The 18622-nt window shown below is 41.6% G+C and overlaps 1 protein-coding gene across 3 annotated transcripts in view; it reads left to right on the top strand.

Annotated features, from left to right (window-relative positions):
• Positions 1 to 16860, top strand: part of chrm3b (cholinergic receptor, muscarinic 3b) — an 81657-nt gene extending 64797 nt beyond the window's left edge. For 2 of the 3 annotated variants that reach the window (XM_080789088.1, XM_080789087.1), the window contains 5 exons: positions 11400 to 11551; positions 12116 to 12288; positions 12518 to 12813; positions 13232 to 14016; positions 14376 to 16860. In XM_080789088.1, the coding sequence (XP_080645214.1) occupies positions 11431 to 11551; positions 12116 to 12288; positions 12518 to 12813; positions 13232 to 14016; positions 14376 to 14905 (1905 nt within the window). In that variant the 5' untranslated portion in view covers positions 11400 to 11430 and the 3' untranslated portion in view covers positions 14906 to 16860. The remainder of the gene's footprint in view (positions 1 to 11399; positions 11552 to 12115; positions 12289 to 12517; positions 12814 to 13231; positions 14017 to 14375) is intronic. The other variant, XR_013965768.1, reaches the window with a different exon arrangement.
• Positions 16861 to 18622: the final 1762 nt, after the last annotated feature.

The following is an 18622-nucleotide window of genomic DNA, read 5'->3' as shown; positions in this document are numbered from 1 at the left end:
GGATATGAGGTGTGTGCAGATTGTTTTATTTTCAACCCCCTAAAAGGATGTGCAATAATATGAAGAACTTGTCTTATCACAAACAACAGGGCTACATCCATTAGTGTCTCCTACTCCTACACTTTTAATTTAAGTCAGAGGCAAGTTGTGAGTCAGAGACAGATGGGTAGAAGAGAGAGAGAGAGAGAGAGAGAGAGAGAGAACTGTGGTAGACGGTGATACTTCAGGTGGGCAACATCTTTTGCGAGAGCGTGGGCTGCATTGAGAGTGAAGTGCAGCTTCTTTGATTTGCACAAGGAGTGAGTTTGTTTATCAGAAATGTTGGTTTATCGTCCTGTTGTCTGTGAATATTTATGGAGAATGTGTTCTCTGTTGTCCACTGTTGTATATGATTTGTGCCGTCTTTTGAGCTATCTTTCTCAATAATAATATTCATAGGTCACATTATTCACAGAATCTTTGAGGTACTTTCTGGCTGTATTCAAAGTGGCATGCACCCGTGTGCATGGTGTTTGTTTCAACACATATGCTTCAGTGTTCACTTCTGCTGGGTGTGAAGTTTTTCTCAACTCTGTTGGTTCATAACCGGATGTATCTTTTCAGCTACTGCCAGTTAGACAGTGCACGGGCCAACATTGATATTTTCAAAAATTGTGACTCTTTTTGATACATGGTGGCAAGACTAACTGTTCAGGAAAGGAGAAAAACTGTGTTAATGGCACAGACAGACTAGACATACTAGAGTAACTAGACCATGTCTGAAATAAATGTCCTAGCTGAAATCGACATGAAATAAATGCTTAAACATGTACTGTAGCTACAGTAGGTGTAATGTCCACAGAAGTGAACCTTTCAAGACTGTTTTCTCAACTCACTGTTTTCTGCAAGACATTACTCTATAAGCCATATCTCCAAAACTGGTGGGTCAAATTGAACAACCAATGGCAATTTGAAGCTATGATTCCCTGCTTTCACATGACAATGAAAAAAATAAAATGAAAAAGAAATCAATGACAGTCAGAAACAGTCACAATCTAAGGTGACCGTAAAAAGATATCTTTTTGTATTCCTACATTTCTCTAGTTTATATTTTGGTATGATACATCTTCAAATTCAGTAGCTTAATGCCAGTTATGTGACCAAACCATTAACCTGTAAGGCAAAATGTTCAAAATGTCATTATGCTTTAAGCAGCATGTGGCGTGTCAAACTAGGTTTTTAGCCCAAGAAGTGTTTTTCGTGCAAAACGAATGCTTGCAATGTATTCAGAATCATGAAAACCCCCTACTTTGACATGTCACATGCTACTTAAAGCATAATGACATTTTAAATGGACTTTTAACCTAGACTCAACCTGTAATCTGTAATTTTGCACTCAAGGAGAACCTCGTGCCACCAACCAACCTAAGGAAGGAAGCTGACTGAGCAGTCTAGATACAGTCTTAGGGACTCCTTTAAGATCTAGAGATTCTCTTGTCGCCACAGATACCGCCTGGATCTTTGTGACAATAGGGCTGTGCAATTATTGAAACCGATATTTAGACCAATAACCGACTTAATCATGCTCATGTAAGTTGAGCATGCTCTACTGTCAATAATTGATTAAGAGAAGGATAGACGGGTGCAGTGAACAGTCTATAGAAAATGTACACACTCACAAGGTTAATTTTCTTTGAATATTTTAATTTACCGCAGCAGCAGTCATGGCAAACGGACGTGCTTTGGCTACTCAGGCCTTCATCAGCGCTTTAATCAAATAATGGAGAAGCAGGGTTTTCTGTTTATATTTTTTACTTCTTTATAATATATTGATCAACATGAAAATAATTGAATTGTATGAATGATTACGAGAACCATTGTAGCCACATTGTACAATGGTGGTGGTGTAAAGATAGCTCTCATGCGACACTGTGTGAGCTTGTAGATCTGCTATTATAACGTTCTTTTTAGTCGTTCATTAATCATAATCGAGGCAAACGTTTGACTTAATCGTGATATTGATATTTGTCCTGGATTACGTACATCCACTGACGTGCTGGGCTGTTTCCATGACCTCCTGCAAAGCTTTGTGGTTGAGGTCATTCCAATTCCCAGTGATGCAACCAGTCAAGATGCTCTCTGTAGAAGGCCTGTGGAACCTTGGGCCCCATGCCAAGCTTTCAAAATGTCCTCACTTTCTGTCATTTTAATCATCTTTCTATCCTTGAGAGGACATTTGGTTCTCACACAAATAGCACACATGCACATAAAGTACACACATGCGCATGGGGAGACAGGGCCTTCGCAGTGGCTGCCCCTTCTCTTTGGAACTCACTCCCAACTCACATCAGAGCTGCCCCCACCTTCGAAATGTTCAAAAGCACACTCAAAACCCACCTTTTCAAACTGGCTTTCCCTACATAACCCCCCCCACACACACACACACACACACACACACACACACACACACACACACACACACACACACACACACACACACTCCCTTCTTGTTTGTCCCTCTTTTGATTTAGATTTCTAGTTTTTAACCTTTTAAACCTTTTAAATAGTTTTCTAATAAAATATGTCTGTACTTCTTTCTGTAAAGCGACTTTGGGTACCCAGAAAAGCGCTATATAAATCGTATATATTATTATTATTATTATGGCACGCACGCACGCATGCACGCACGCACACAAAAACAAGCGCGCGTAAACACCACTATCTAGCCATTACATCTACTGTATATAATGTCTCATTTCAATGCAATCTTTATTGCTTGTGTTGTGTTGCATGATGCTAGCTGATGCTAGCTGCACATTTAATTTCCCATTAGGGATAGGAATGTATTGAACGCGTCGACTACAGCATCAACATACCGAGGGTTAGAGAGTTGCCTCAGTGGGGGAGTAGAGCTGTCAGCTGGAAACCTTGTATGTCCAAAACCTTTCTGGAAAATAATAATAATCCAATGCAGTTCAATATGCAGATATGTATTTATAAAACCCACAGACACACCAGAACGCTTTGACAATATTACAAGCAAATACATTCTTGTATGATGGGGGGGGGGAAGCATTAAAAGTTGACATTATGTTTCTTCTGCCTGACAGCAACGATACTGTATAGGGTGTAGGCTCAGTGCTAATAAGTAACCCTGTATGTGAGCTGTAGCCTGCTTGTTAGAGTTTCAACACAAAACAATGCCTCAGGCTTATGGATGTGGGAGTCAAGACTCTTGAGTCAGTATTGTATACTTGTCTGTCTCGGAAGAATCCTAACCACATGAACCCTAGCATCCGTATTGTGGGCATGTCATAATAAGCAAACATTTGGCATAAATAGGCAAAACCTTCTGCAAAAATAGCAAATCTACAAGCTTGTGACGTGTGGTAAGCTCTGTGTTGTGAGGTGCGTATGTGTGTGGGCAGATGGCATGGCGAGTCCACTCCAAAAGGCGTTTACAACACTGTAAATCATTGAATTCTACTGGACAATCTGATATGAAGGCGATCGGTTTTGATAGTAGGCCTACATCATTACACTGGATGAAATCCTACCTGGAGGGAAGAGAACAATTGGTTGACATCAACGGAACCATGTGCCCCTCCCAGTGAACTGTGGGGTTCCCCAAGGAAGCATTCTAGGACCGTTACGGTTCCTACTTTACATTAATGGCTTTAATGTATGTGAATTTAGTCCCTTGTTTGTGCCGAATCTGGAGTGCACATGGTTTGTTGAACTCCCTCTGGTGTTGTGGGTGTGGACTTCGTTGACATTAAGGAAGTATTAAGACAGGTACATGGGTATCTTGGTGGTGGATCGAATCTTGTGGACCAGATGCTGTACTCTGTCGTCAAGCCTAAGCCATTCCAGCCTGTCAAAGTGGGCAGGGGTGAGGTGGGTTTGGGGAGTGAGGCCAAGCAGTAGCCTGACCAGTTTGTTTTGAGAAGGAACCTTGTACGAGGGCTCCTGTTAGGGTCTTCAGATGTTTTTGTTGACCAGTGAGGAGATCCTGTATAGGAATCTTGTTCTTTGGTTGACTTTTTTGATTACGTTGGTGGTGGCCATTTTATCACCGGAAAGATTTGCCTCCAGGATGGAACGTAGGTAGGTAATTTCATATTTTCGTGTGATAATTATTGTCAACCACTCTAACCAATTAAGAATCCATCTGCCTTGCTGAGATTACTATTTGATCCAAAGAGAATGGATTCAGTTCCAGGTGTAAAGATAGTTTGTTATCACTAAAGGTGCAGATTCTACCGAGTTCAGAGCTGAGGGCCTTTTCAACCTGCAGTTTGTTGACCAGCAGTGCTGAGTCATATTTTTTCTATCACTTTCGAGATGGAGCTAAGAATAGAAATAGGACGGTAGTTGCCGGGGTTGTTGTTCAGGGGCTAGGGGGGTTACTTTGGCAAGTTTTAAATCTTTTTGGACCTTTCCCTGTTTGATGGAGCAAGCCGTCTGTCTGTCTGTCTGTCCGTGCCACCCACCCACCCATGAATGGAGATTATTATTGTTGGGATGCATGAAAGTGAAAGAGGGAGATGAAAATGTGGCAGAGAGGAAAACAATGAAAAAGTGTATTCGATATGGAATACTGAATGAGAGGTAGCCGTGTGTGTGTGTGTGTGTGTGTGTGTGTGTGTGTGTGTGTGTGTGTGTGTGTGTGTGTGTGTGTGTGTGTGTGTGTGTGTGTGTGTGTGTGTGTGTGTGTGTGTGTGTGTGTGTGTGTGTGTGTGTGTGTGTGTGTGTGTGTGTGTGTGTGTGTGTGTGTGTGTGTGTGTGTGTGTGTGTGCGTGCGTGCAGCACTATATTCTCACAAACCAAGGAAGGATATACTGTATATCTCTGGCCTGAAGAAATCCTTGCATTCTGGGCAAAGTGAAGATGCATTAAGGCACCCAATTTTCACTGTAAAATCCTCCCAAGTTTATTAAACTCTGAGTTTACAAATGGAACCAAATGGACCCCAGACCAGAGGTTGAGAGTACGTGAATGAGGATGTGAATGTGGTCATATTTGCTACTTTTCTTAACCACCTTTAACCCTTTTCTAAAAATAACAAAAGATCAATGTTGCCCCCACACAACTAAATAAATCTGATATGGCATTTATTTTGTAGTGCGGCTTTGGTACAGTACACTAGCCATTATCTAATCCTCCAATATTGGTTTTTAATAATAAAAAACTTTAATGGTATGCCAGCTGCCTTTTTGAAAGTTTGGCATTGCACCATGGCAGTTATTACAGAGAATAATGTCACATAGTAGAGTCACATACTTCTATCTAAGCCAAATGGGGTTTTTTTGTGTTCCAAATTGTTCATCATTTTCTAAATTATCTGGTTTCTATTCCAGATTGGCTGAACCACAGGGGTCCACATGGCCCCCTGGATGCCAATTCACAGAATCGCTCAATTTCATCAAGCTTAAAAGGCTCGAAAAGGCTTTGCTGACCAGACGTGCACCACTGCACCAACTTGGCTCTTGGTATGCAAATCACCATATAAAGTATTAATTCAAGTATCAATTCATTTTCAAAAGCACGGACAAACGTTAGCAGGTTGTCATACTGTATGTCAGCTGTGATATTATATTTACTTAACATTGCCAGACAATTCCTCTTCCCCCTGCTGACTGGAGAAAAGTCTCACTCTAAAACTTGGACAATGAGAACATTTTAGAAATCTAGCTAAGTCAATTCAAATGTCTGTACATTCTGTGACTGTATGTACAGTACTAGTCTACACTATTATCACATGGAATCTAAATATTTATTTAATCATCTAGTACTGTCAGTGTCTCTTTCTCTATGTTGGGGACTTGCTGTAGACCTTTTTTTTTCTCATGTCATGAGGATTTCATGTCATCGACCCAAAACTCCATACAGTATATGGCAGTAATTGACTCATAGCTTCATATGGAACCGACTGATTCTGGCTATATCTTCTGTATTTACACTGCACTTTATGTGTGGGGTTTGTTCATGAATATGTGCTGTCAGATCTAAATAAACGTATAAATAAATAAAAAGGCCCCCACACATTTATTTGATTGATTCGCTTGCACAGATGGATAAACCACAGATCACTTGAACAGTTAATATGCTCTGTAACCATGAATACGATACAGTTTAATGTACAATCTATACAATAATAACAATACAAAACGACATTTTTTTAATTGGGGGTGTAGGGAGGGCGTTAATATTGGATGGGGGGGTGTGGGGGATTCTCGCCCCCAAAAGGTTGAGAACCATTGCTCTAGCTATGGTTCACCAGTTGGGTGTAAGGAACAGCACAGCCTATAGGGGCGCTGCTAGTGGGACTTTCAGATGTCTAGCCTTATTTCCCACCCACATTTATCCATGATTCAGACTTTGCAGCCACCAACCTAACGTTTGTAGAGTTTAGGTCACCGCAGCGCAGCCAGCATAAAGCCCTTGATATGTTGGCAGCATCTGGCAGCCAAGCAAAGCTCGGTAGTTTAATACTTATGGTGTTAAATTAGTCAGAGAATTTTAAACCACAATTAAAATGCAGCTGTTGAAAGAGCTAACAGCTAGTAATAGCTGTCCAGCTGCAGCCTAATTCATGCTCCGTGGCACAATGGTGTTGTGCGGCAAAAGTAGCAGACCTACAAGCTCACAACACGTCGGGGACCAAGCACAGAGTTGACCCCATTCAATTAAGTATTAGTATAAAGGGTTTAAGTGGGTATGGATCAGAATAACACAAAAAGTTGGTTTTGTTTGCACTGGTGCAGAGATGTCAACCATTACCAATTATGTACGTATGCGCGTAATCGTATGTACATACTGGTACTATTCAGAGCCTTAAAGAAAAGAGTAAAGTGCACGCATGCACGTGCGCGACTACGCGAACACACACACACACACACACACACACACACACAGCCAAAAGCCAAACTCATTACCTGGAATGTAGCATTTGATGGACATTTTCCCTTTACATTTACACCTGTGGCTATCGGTTTTCCTTTCTGCAAGACCTTGAATGACTAAGACAGAGGTTTTTCATGCAAAGCTTGCATTAAACAAAAAACAACCTCTATGGCAGTGGTCGAATAAATAATGGACCTTGATATAAAAAAGGTTGAAAACCACTGCACTAGGGCAGCCAGAGGTCAGGGTCCATAAAGGCCGAAGCTCGCTATAACCAGCCCCTAGTGTGATCCATGGCAAATTAATGAGCTGCGTTTATAATATAATATATAATTGATAGGCTATGGAACACAAAAAGGAAAGCCAGGTCCCAACACAGGATTGAAATTTTGACTGACACTTGGAATTAAACTCTTCTCTTCTCTTCTCTTCTCTTCTCTTCTCTTCTCTTCTCTTCTCTTCTCTTCTCTTCTCTTCTCTTCTCTTCTGCATAATATTCACAGGTGGGGGTCTGTTATACGTTATGTGTGATGTTCTTATAGTAGGTGATGATTTATTATTTCTGACAGTTTGTGTCAGTAGTATTTTTTGTCATTATGTGTGTTGCAAAAGAAAAATGTATAAAGAAAAATTATAAAAGAAAATAATATGGAACGTAAGATATCCAGGATACCCAAGATATATACACAGCATGCGATTTACTACATTTACGAATGTACAGTGTATATGTACAGCTCAGTTAAAGAGAAAGGCTCCCTAAAGCTTATGGAAATGCATTTTCCTGCTCCCCCCCCCCCCCCCCCCCCACACACACACACACACACACACACACACATCTTGCTCACTTGGTCTTGGTCTCTCTCTATATCTCCGTCTAACTCCCGCACTCTGTCCTCCGCCTGCACAATAGAGGAATGAAAGTGTATGACTTTGATATCTTTTATGTAAACCTGGCACACTTCACCTGAGCCCTGTCACTTGGCGTATATGTTCCTTCTATTTATAGTTCCATTTGGCAGCCCCGCGGCTTCAGAGTCAGCAGTCTCACCAGAAGAGAGGATATGATGTGAGACTGATCAAGGACCCATTCTCGGTCCAAATACTAAACCTTTGTGTGTGTGATTGTTTGAATTGAAAGTGGTTTTAATAATAATAATAATAATAATAATAATAATAATAAAAACAATAAAGGACCAAGTCCTTTCAGGACTGCTTGGTCCTTTAATAATTAAACTGTATTTGTATAGCACCTTTCATGACATGAAATGCAGCTCAAAGTGCTTTACAGAGCAATGGAGAAGAAAAAAAGAAAACTAAAGCAAGGCATAAAACATTAAAATAATAGCAGTAATGCAATACAGTGAGGACATGAATAACAATTAATTTAAAAGATCAATTAAAAGCAAGAGTGTAGAAGTAGGTCTTGAGCTGTGCTTTAAAAATGTCTACAGAGGCTGCCTGTCGAAGGTATGGGAGTTTGTTCCACGCTGTCGGCCCGTAGAAGCAGAAAGCCACTTCACCATGTTTTTTTTTTGCCATTTCTTTAGGCACAGTGAGCAGGCCAGCAGTGGAAGACCTTAGGGGGCGGTTAGGACATATTTAGGCAGGCAGTCATGTAGGTAGGAAGGTGCGAGACCATTGACCATCAATTTAAAATCAATCCTAAAAACAACCGGAAGCCAATGAATGCATTGAAGGTAAAACTGGAGTAATGCTCTCTCATCTTAGTTTTAGTTAAAACTCTGGCTGCCGCATGCCACATAAGTTGTAGTCTGTCAGTTGTTTTCTTTGGCAGTCCAGAAAAAAGTGCATTGCCGTAATCAAGCCGAGAAAAAACAAAGGCGTGGATCAGCGTTTATGCATCGTCCAGTGACAAATTGGCGAAAAGGTGAAAAAAGGCAATCTTGATAACATAATTAATGTGTGAATTAAAATTCCATTCAGAATCAATAAAGACCCCCAAGTTCTTTATTGTACTGTTACTTTCTACAGTCAGGTTGCCAAGTCTGCTTATTGCCAAGTCTGCTCACTAGAACCGATTATGAGAACTTGGCTTATCCTCATTTAGCTTGAGAAAGTTCTCAGTCATCCAGCATTTGATGCTAGACAGACAGGTCAACAACGGGTCTAAAGCACAGGGTTCACCTGGAGCTACAGAAAGACTTAGTTTGGTATCATCAGTATAGAAATGGAAATTAACTCCGTGATTGGTTATAAGTTCTCCCAGCGGCAGTATGTACAGGGAGAACAATAGAGGACCAAGAATTGAGCCCTGTGGAATACCAGAACCGATGTTGTGTTTGTCTGGGTCAAACTCGGCTAGATTGACAAAATAACTTCTGTTTGTTAGGTAAGAGGAAAACCAGGACAGGGCCGTACCAGACAAACCTATCTACAGTAGTACTCCAGACGTTGTATTAAAATTGAATGATCAATAGTGGCAAATTCAGCCGTTGGATCAGCCGTAAGAGAACGGATAATTTTTTCTTGTCAGCAGACACCCTAAGATCATTCATTACTTTTACAAGTGCTGTTTCTGTGCTGTGACCTTTCCTAAAGCCAGATTGGAATTTGCACCTTATTATTCTGTAGAAACACATCCAAAGATATTTTTTTCTAAAACCTTGCCCAGAAAGGGCAGATTAGAAATAGGTCGATAGTTACCCAACACAGAGGGATCAAGATTGTGTTTCTTGAGTAGGGGCCTAACTACAGCCATCTTCAGTGAGTCTGATTGTAGAGAGCTGTTTACAATTTTTAGGATATCTCCAATCACACTGTCTAAAACCTCTGAGAAAGGTGGTGGGAATTGTATCTAATGAACAGGAGGATGATGTCATCTGTGATATGGTTTTGTGGAGTTCGTCTTCATCAATTGCACAGAATGACTATAGAGCGTCGCAGTCCCACCCCCTTTCAGAACGACGAGTGGCCCAGGATATGAATTCCAATGCATTTTTCCCATAGACTTTTCTTAAAGTATTTATTTAAAGACGGTTACGCCGCGTACAAAGCCAACTTTTCCTGGGCCACTCGTCGTTCTGAAAGGGGGAGGGACTGCGACGCTCTATAGGCTCCCCCTGGAGAGATCTACCCTTGCACCATTAGCTGCTTTCTGAGGGTTTATGCTTGCAGCACCATTCATAATATCAGCTCTAATGTTACAAATGTATCAAAAAAGCATGCAAACTCATTAAACTTAGCTTTAGAAGCAGGGAACGACTTGTAAACCATAGTCCAATGTGAGGTTCATGATGAACATGTATTACTTGAAAGACTGTAAAGAAATGTGATATTTTTGTTTCTAGGAAACTCACTTTTAACTCACATCTTGCTGCGAACATAATTCATTTTCTTATCAGAAAAGATTGCATTGTTGACATATGGAAACATGTCAATCTATTGCTAGACTCGAGGAGGAAATGTCTGTCCCTTGTAATAAGTATAATTTTGTCAGCTGAGAGAGATGTTCTGTGGAATGTAAATTTTACGCAAAGTGCATAAAATAATCTGTTCCTGCAGTACGAACCATGGATTCAGGATTTACCTACTGTATGATAACTTCCAATTTACTTTTCCAATACTGTATTAAAGTCTGTCATCTGCCTATTCTCCAGGTATGTTTATTTAACCGGACACAAGGAAATGGTACAATCCATGGGTGGTTTAAGGTTAGCCATAAGGTAATTCTCTAACTTGACAGAGTGGACTTGTGTGTTTATTATATGTTACTTAACTGTACATCCATAACACTAACTACAAACTCTAATGTGCCAACTCCAACACAGAGGAAAATGCTTTGGTTTGGTTCCTCAAAGTTGTACAGTAGAAGCAATAACAATTACAAAACAAATAATGAAAAATAACAAGTGGTAAGGTAAATTATGTGCATTCATTATAGCACACTTTAAGTTGCTTTGAAGTTGCTGTGTGGACTGTGCATGGGTCCTACTTCTGTGTGCACAGTAAGCATCCCTTTACATTTACAGCAATTTGCATTTGTCTATTTTGCAAATAAGATACATAGAAAATATCAATTTTAAACGCTTATGGTGAATCATATTCTGCACAGGTTCATGTCTAATACTGTAGCCTACCTTTGTCCATGAATTATTACTGTGTGAATTAATTCTGTGCTGATGTGTGGAAATATAAGCACACGCTAAGCTCACTGTTTTCAAGAGGAATGGTCACACATGAAGGAACACGGGGTGTCAGTGCTCACAATTTAAACACGGCACCCCTTGAGTGCTCCACTGTCAAACTTTGGAACGAACATATGTCTGGAAAATGCGTTGGCTTTGCAGCACAAGCTTTACATAATGTCAAACAAAATGTGTACGTCCGATCCACATGAACGAAGATGTACAAATCCCTTTGTATTCCCTAAATTATCCTCTTGTCTCATCTCATCTTGTCTTCTCTCGTCTTGTCTCCTCTCCTCTCCTCTCCTTTGCTCGTCTCGTCTCGTCTTGTCTCCTCTCCTCTCCTCTCCTCTCCTCTCCTCTCCTCAGATATCTTCCTGGACTATGCCTTTTGGCCACCATGAGCCTCAACTCCAGCTCTGAGCCTGGCCTTTTCCTCTCCAACAGCTCTCCTGGAATGAGAGTTCACCCTGACACTGCCATCTTAGCTGTGGGCAACCACCCAGAGTCTGCCATCTTAGGTACAAAGGAAAAGGAAATCTCTCCCTAGGATTCAATTATGTTGAGAGAAGTGCTACACAGTAAAATCTTCAGTATTAATTCTAACATTGTCTGAGGACTGATTGTTTCCATTTACACATTCTCTGAGTTACAAATGGATAAGTTAATTTATTTTTCCAACAATGTATTTATTGAAAAAAGGCACACAAAATAGTTAAAAAGGAGGAAAACCATTATTAAACCAACATGTTTCGACCTATACCGGCGTTCATTCAGCCCTGATGAAGACCGGTATAGGTTGAAACATGTTGGTTTAATAACGTTTTTCCTCCTTTTTAACTTTTTTGTGTGCCCGGGTCTCCGCCTTTTTTCTATAGATGTCTTATCCCAAACATGTAAACATAGCTGCTAAGAGGATTGCGTATTTGATGGATACAGTATTTTCTTGCTTCTAATATGTCTGCATATTTAATTTAAACACGTTGAATCTATGAGAACACGGTTGCCATTATTTCAGTACATCTGATTAAAGGTGGTTGATTTTCCTGTTTCATTTATTATCTGAATTTCGTTCACAACTTTAGGCAGCCCTTTCCAGGAGTCTGCCATACTATCCAGCAGTACAGGTGGATGGCAGCAGTACAATGACAGCCATGTACCAGGTCAGCGAGGGAACTTTACAATATCGCCAGTCAACGGGACTCTGATGCCCCCAACAAAAGAGTACGATCCTTTAGGAGGGCACACTATATGGCAGGTAACAGTCTAGACTACCATGCTGCTTTGAAACAACTTAATCAGAAAGTGCTTTAAAGCTTAAATTCATAATTTGTATCAGGTGTGATTTGAACTTGCGCCTCCCACCAAATTTCAACATGCCCTTCTTGATCAGGGGCGATATTGCACTTCAATTTTGACCATGTCTTAAAATATTAATTTCCAGATGCTATTGCGTATACACTACTTTCTTTTTCTCCCCTACTCAGGTGATAATCATCATCTTCCTCACCGGCTCTCTCTCCCTGGTCACCGTCATCGGCAACATCCTCGTCATGGTGTCGTTCAAGGTCAACAAGGCGCTGAAGACCGTCAACAACTACTACCTGCTCAGCCTGGCGTTTGCCGACCTGACCATCGGCACGCTGTCCATGAACCTGTACACCACCTACATCATCATGGACCAGTGGGCGCTGGGCCCCGTGGTGTGTGACCTGTGGCTGGCTATTGATTATGTGGCCAGTAACGCCTCAGTGATGAACCTGCTGGTCATCAGCTTCGACAGGTATTCTTGTTTACTCGTTGACTATTGCAGCATTGTTTGCTCTGTAACGGTGATAATCAAACTGTTTGATTTGTATTAGGCCACGCCACAGGCCCCCCGGCCCGTTTGATGACATTATTTGTATCTCTGGGACGCAAATCTACACTGTAAAATCCTCAGTGTTTATATAACAGAAGGGAACCAGGGCTCTTAAAGACAAAGATAGTAACCTTTTTAATGTATACTGTACAAATTCATAATTAATATTCATGAATTAGTGTCTTTGCCATCTGGTGGTTTTAACTCTTTTATTTTGGGTGGCCCCCAATTCAATCCCCTTACATCTGCAATATAAATGACATTAGCAATAACATTGGCTGCCTATGGGTTTTCAGACCTGCTCATTCCGACGTATCCCATCACTGTCTTGTCTCCTTAGATACTTCTCTGTGACCAGGCCGTTGACCTACCGCGCCAAACGGACAACCAAACGGGCCATGACTATGATTTCTTTGGCCTGGTCCATCTCGTTCATCCTCTGGGCCCCCGCCATCCTGTTCTGGCAGTACTTTGTGGGCAAGCGGACGGTGCCGCCCAACGACTGCTACATCCAGTTCCTGTCGGAGCCCATCATCACGTTCTGCACGGCCATTGCAGCCTTCTACCTGCCGGTGACCATTATGACCGTTTTATACTGGAAGATATACCAGGAGACAGAGAACCGCACCAAAAACATGGCGCTACTCCGGGCACCCGCGCCGAGCAGTAACAAGAAACAAGCCAGCGGAGGTAGCCAGGAGTCTTCGGCCATGCTCCCCCAGGCCGCCAGCCCCCGCCGCTGCAGCAGCTACGAACTGAGCCAGGCGGCCGCGGGGAAGAACCACAAGTCCAAAGAGGAGCTGGTGGGCGGAGGTCGTGGGGGAAGGTGGGGAGGCCTCTGGCTCCGCCTCTCGTCACTGCTGCCAGGCCGGCATTCGTCCAAGAGGTCCGTTACCACGGTGACAACGACAGTCGGAGAGGCAGAGCACAGCAGCAGCGACAGTTGGAACAACAATGAAACGGGCGCCTCCATGGACCAGCTGGACTCGGAGGATGAAGGTGAAGGGTCCACCAAGGCCATCTACTCGATCAGTGGGAAAGGTCAAAGGTCGGGAGATGAGCCACAGCTGACTTCACGGGAGGACCAGGATGTAACGGAAGAAGACGCATTACGGCTGTCTATAGGTTTGAAAGAATAATACAGATAATAATGCCCTATCTGTGTAATATTGTAAGAATAATACAGATAATGCCCTATCTGTGTAATATTGTAGGTCATATTATGTCAGTGGTTCTCAAACCTTCAAGGACCCCCATTTGACACCATTTGTATTATGGAACCCCAATTTACATTGTAAAATCCTTATTTTAACTCTGAGATTGTACAAATAGAACACTCTAAGAGTTAAAGGCCTGTAAGGGTCCATTTGGTTCTTAATATCAATATGTGGGACCCATGGGAACAACCTCAAGGACACCTGGAGGTCTTTGAGAACCACTGTGATATGTAAAACAAAAATACCTATTTGTCTGTTTGTTTCTAGATGGAAAAAAGTCCGGAAAGGTGAAGAGAAACAAGGACAAAGGCCCGTCGCCGTCCAGCAAAAATCCAACGGAGTCCAAAGTGAACATCAGCGCCTCTTCAGCAGCCTCCTCCACCCCGGACATCGCCGCGGCCAAGCGCCTCGCCTACAAGACCAAGACGCACGCCGTCAAAAAGGGGAAGAATGAGAAGAAGGTGAACGAGAAGAAGGTGAACGAGAAGAAGGCGGCGCAGACGCTCAGCGCCATCCTGCTGGTGTTCATCATCACGTGGACACCGTACAACATCATGGTGCTGGTGACCGCCTTCTGCCAGGACTGCATACCCGCCAAGCTGTGGATGCTGGGCTACTGGCTGTGTTACGTCAACAGCACCATCAACCCCATGTGCTACGCCCTGTGCAACCAGAACTTCCGCAACACCTTCCGGGACATCCTGATGTGCCAGTGGGACAAGAACAAGAAGAAGAACAGCAACTCTCAGTTCCAGCAGAGGCAGGCCGTGGCCTTCCGCAAGAAGGATCCGCTGTAGGGGAGATCATGCGATGGATTTATGCTTTAAAAGTGGATTATTTCCTGATCAGAACTGTGTGGAGCTCGTAGTATGCTAGGCTCTTCTTGCGTTTGCAGGAAATGCTGGAAGTACAGTATACTGTATGTTTATTCAGGAAAAGGATGCTGAGCTGCAGTGAATGGAAATAACCCATAAATAGTGTGATAGCCTTTCAGGATTTTGTCATGAGGACATAAAAGGGCCTTGGGCAGAGCTTTTATTAGTTTGAGTTTGTTGTCACCCATCGTGTTTCAGACTCTTGTCTTGTCCTTGTCTTGAAAGGTCTTATGATAGGGTGCTGTAGTAGCCTTTTGTCAGTCAGTGAAAATGACAGTTACAGGAGCCTTATCGTGTTAGTTACAGGAGCCTTATCGTGTTATAATATGATGCTCAACGTAATCAAAGAGGTCTACACTGTAAATGAATGCGTAGCCGTAGACTTTAACTGCGGAATATTGAGTTGAGTTCACACAATCCCACTTTCAGCAAACGTTGTGACGCCTCGGGATTTTTTAATTAGCTGAGCTTGCGGAACTGATTTGTTCCAAGCTCACCTTAAAGGTCATGGCAAGTGGACATGAACTGAGAGATAACGGCGAGGGAACTAAAGAAAATCCCTCATGGTGAATAAAAACTTTCTGACAGCACTTCAGTGTGTCAGGATGGGGTTGGTTGGTAATAGCACTATAAGAAGAATTTGTCTCAAAGTGTATATTTGTGTTTATACAGAACTATGAACAAAATAATCGTATTGTATCTGTCTATGGGTGGTATTGTAAGTCATTATTAGGACAGTTTAAAAAAAAGCAAGCCTGAATTTCTGACTGACTCTTTCTCATTAAATATTCTTCTGTCACTTCAACACATCAGTGAGATTTCCATGAGAACTGTTGTTACTGTTACACATCCACTATGATAAAGAAGAAAGCCAGCTGCGTGAAATCAATGGAAAGTGGGGAGTCTTCTAAACATGAGAATATCATTATACTGTCAACATAGTGCAGATCTGCTCTGCTCGTTTCTGATCTGAGGATTACACAGCGGAGCAGTGGTTGTCCAACTTTTTCTACAAGCGATACCGAGGGAGAGGATTAAGTCTTGTATGGTTTGTAGGTTGGAAATTTCTGCTCTAAAGGTCAGGGATTCAACTTTTAAAACCCCTCAGATGATTCCAGCCCATCCTTATGTCACATACTGTACTTCATCCCAACAGTGACGAAGGGACAAAATTGATGAAAAACTACGATTTATCACTATGGGCGTATAGCGTTTAGTTTATGAAAGGGCTATTTAAAGTATGGTACATTTGTGTTATTAAGCCCAGTTTGCGAAATATTCATTTGTTACATTGCTGTCAAGTGGAGGGGTGCATGTGCGTATAGATCTGCACACAAAGGGCCCATGTGCTAGCCTGGGTTCCAGCCTGATTCGCTGCGTTCCGCGGATCTGAAAATGTCACTTAGCGAGTGACAATTCTGGGTTGCAGCGATTCAGGCTGGAACCCAGGCTACCCATGTGCTGTTATTTTTCACACATGAGGACCATCATAATGGTCTTTGCAGCTACAGGTCCCCAGTGCTTCTTTAAGTCCTTTCCATTTTCGCGCTCTGTTGATTTTGCCTAATTGAACAAAAGGCAAACATCCCTCATGCAGTAGATAACTCCTCTGCCATGTGACATCACACAACTGTACATATGACTGACCCTATTTTATACTTCGTTGTACGATGGCACCACATGAAAGTAGCAGGTTTACAAGCTCGGCTTGTAGAGCTGCTATTCTTTGCTATTTTAGAACAATTTTGAAATTAATGCTCATCTACTGTATGTGTTGTGAGCACTGACATTGTGATGAGAACCAATTCAATCCTTTTACAGAGGAAGTTTGTACTTATAAGTATAGTACATGTTATTAATAAAATGTTTAATAAAGTGTGTGCACTTTGAATTGATGTGTTTATCATGCGTGCGACTCAGTGTTTCAATAGAAGATTATTGTCTTTAAAAAAAGAATTGATGATGTGTCTTTGAAGGTTTCACATGTACGCAGACGAGTTTGAATTGCAATAAAATGTATGGCCTTGAATATCATTTTATCCAGGGATGAAGGTATATTGAAATGTTGAAACAAGAAAAAAATAATACTATTGAGATCAATTAAACAGAGCTTTGCTCTGTGGAAACAATGATGGTATGATGGCACCATCAAGTGGCAACAAAATAAAAATACAAACCCAGATAGATTTCTGATATTCAGGTATTTACAATGACTTATGAGAACCTGTAGCCCCTTTCGGGACCCTCGGTTACCTATTTTGTATTTTGGCCGCCGTCCAAAATACAGAAAACGTAACCGAGGTGGTTACGCCTCGGGAAACGTAACGTAACCTGGTGGTTTATTTACATTTTTGAAACATGAAGTGCAATGATATGATTTGGGTCCAGAACAAATTATGCGCAAAGGAGACACACACACACACACACACACACACACACCTTAAATTATATTTATATGTACGGTAGGTTATAAACAATACTGATTTATTATTCTCATAAACTGTATAGTTCTCAGCCTCCTCAGCTTTGAGTTTGGCAATTAGCTCGTTTTAATTTTAAAATCTTATATTTTTGACACATGTATGGTTAACTTTGCGTTTCTAAAGGCAGGTTCAGTTTGTTTGTATTGGTTTATCACATAGCGGACACAGACTGCATGATGGATTTAAGGGAATTATGGTTTTACTGTTGACAGAACAAAGGGAGGTTTTGTTTTTTTAGAAGTGTTGTGTATTAAAGGAGGAATAAATAAATGTCAAATTGTGAAGTCTAATTTATTCTCATTATTACTGTGGTGTTTTGGCTATTTGGATCTCCTTTCTCCTTAATTTCCCACTCTTTCAACCCAAGACACACCAGGAACGGTGCCAGGAGGCCTTGGTGTGGCGGTGCACTTTTGAGCATTGGCACGCCACGCAGGTGGTCACCCAGTCCCGTACATCCTTTTTTAGGCCATGGCAGACGAACTTGGCCTCTAGTTTTTGTGATGGCTTCCTGCCCGGGTGGAAATCTAAACAAATTATTATCACATACAGTACCACCTGCTATTGTTCCTATGTACACATGTACCTTAATGATTATTCCCAAGTTGTTTAACTGTACCAATAATTCATAATAAAATATTTAAATATTTGATTATCCCCATCCACTCCAATATAAACATAAAATAATAATAAAAATATCTAAACTAATTGTTATCACATACCAACTAAATGTTATTGTTCATAATGTACACGAATTATTTCCAAGCAGTTTAACGGTACCAATAATTTATAATAAAATACTGCAGTGCCACTTGCCAGTTTCCACGCACCAGAATGCATTATGTCTAGCTGTCACTAGATGGCGGTGTTCTTTCAAAATTATGAGCATTTTCTGCTGCAGCTGAGCTGTACAGAACTTCGTTTTGATAATGATGATAATGAAGTCGACCATTTCTCTTGGAACTGCCGACTGCGTGCAACTATTTGAATTTACAGGCAAAAATAATTGTAATTACACAACAGGTTAATAACCTGTCAGAGACAGACGGACCTAACGTCCAGGGTAATATGGTTAATAATTAAATAAACAAACTACACGGGGTTCAAACATTTGGTCGCACATCCCGGATGCACTGCAGGAAACCCCCTGGAACAC

The sequence above is a fragment of the Protomyctophum bolini genome (genome assembly GCF_963924005.1).
Source record: "Protomyctophum bolini genome assembly, chromosome: 18".
Taxonomy (NCBI): domain Eukaryota; kingdom Metazoa; phylum Chordata; class Actinopteri; order Myctophiformes; family Myctophidae; genus Protomyctophum; species Protomyctophum bolini.
The sequence above is the reverse complement of the archived record's forward strand: the minus strand, read 5'-3'. Positions and strand labels throughout refer to the sequence as shown.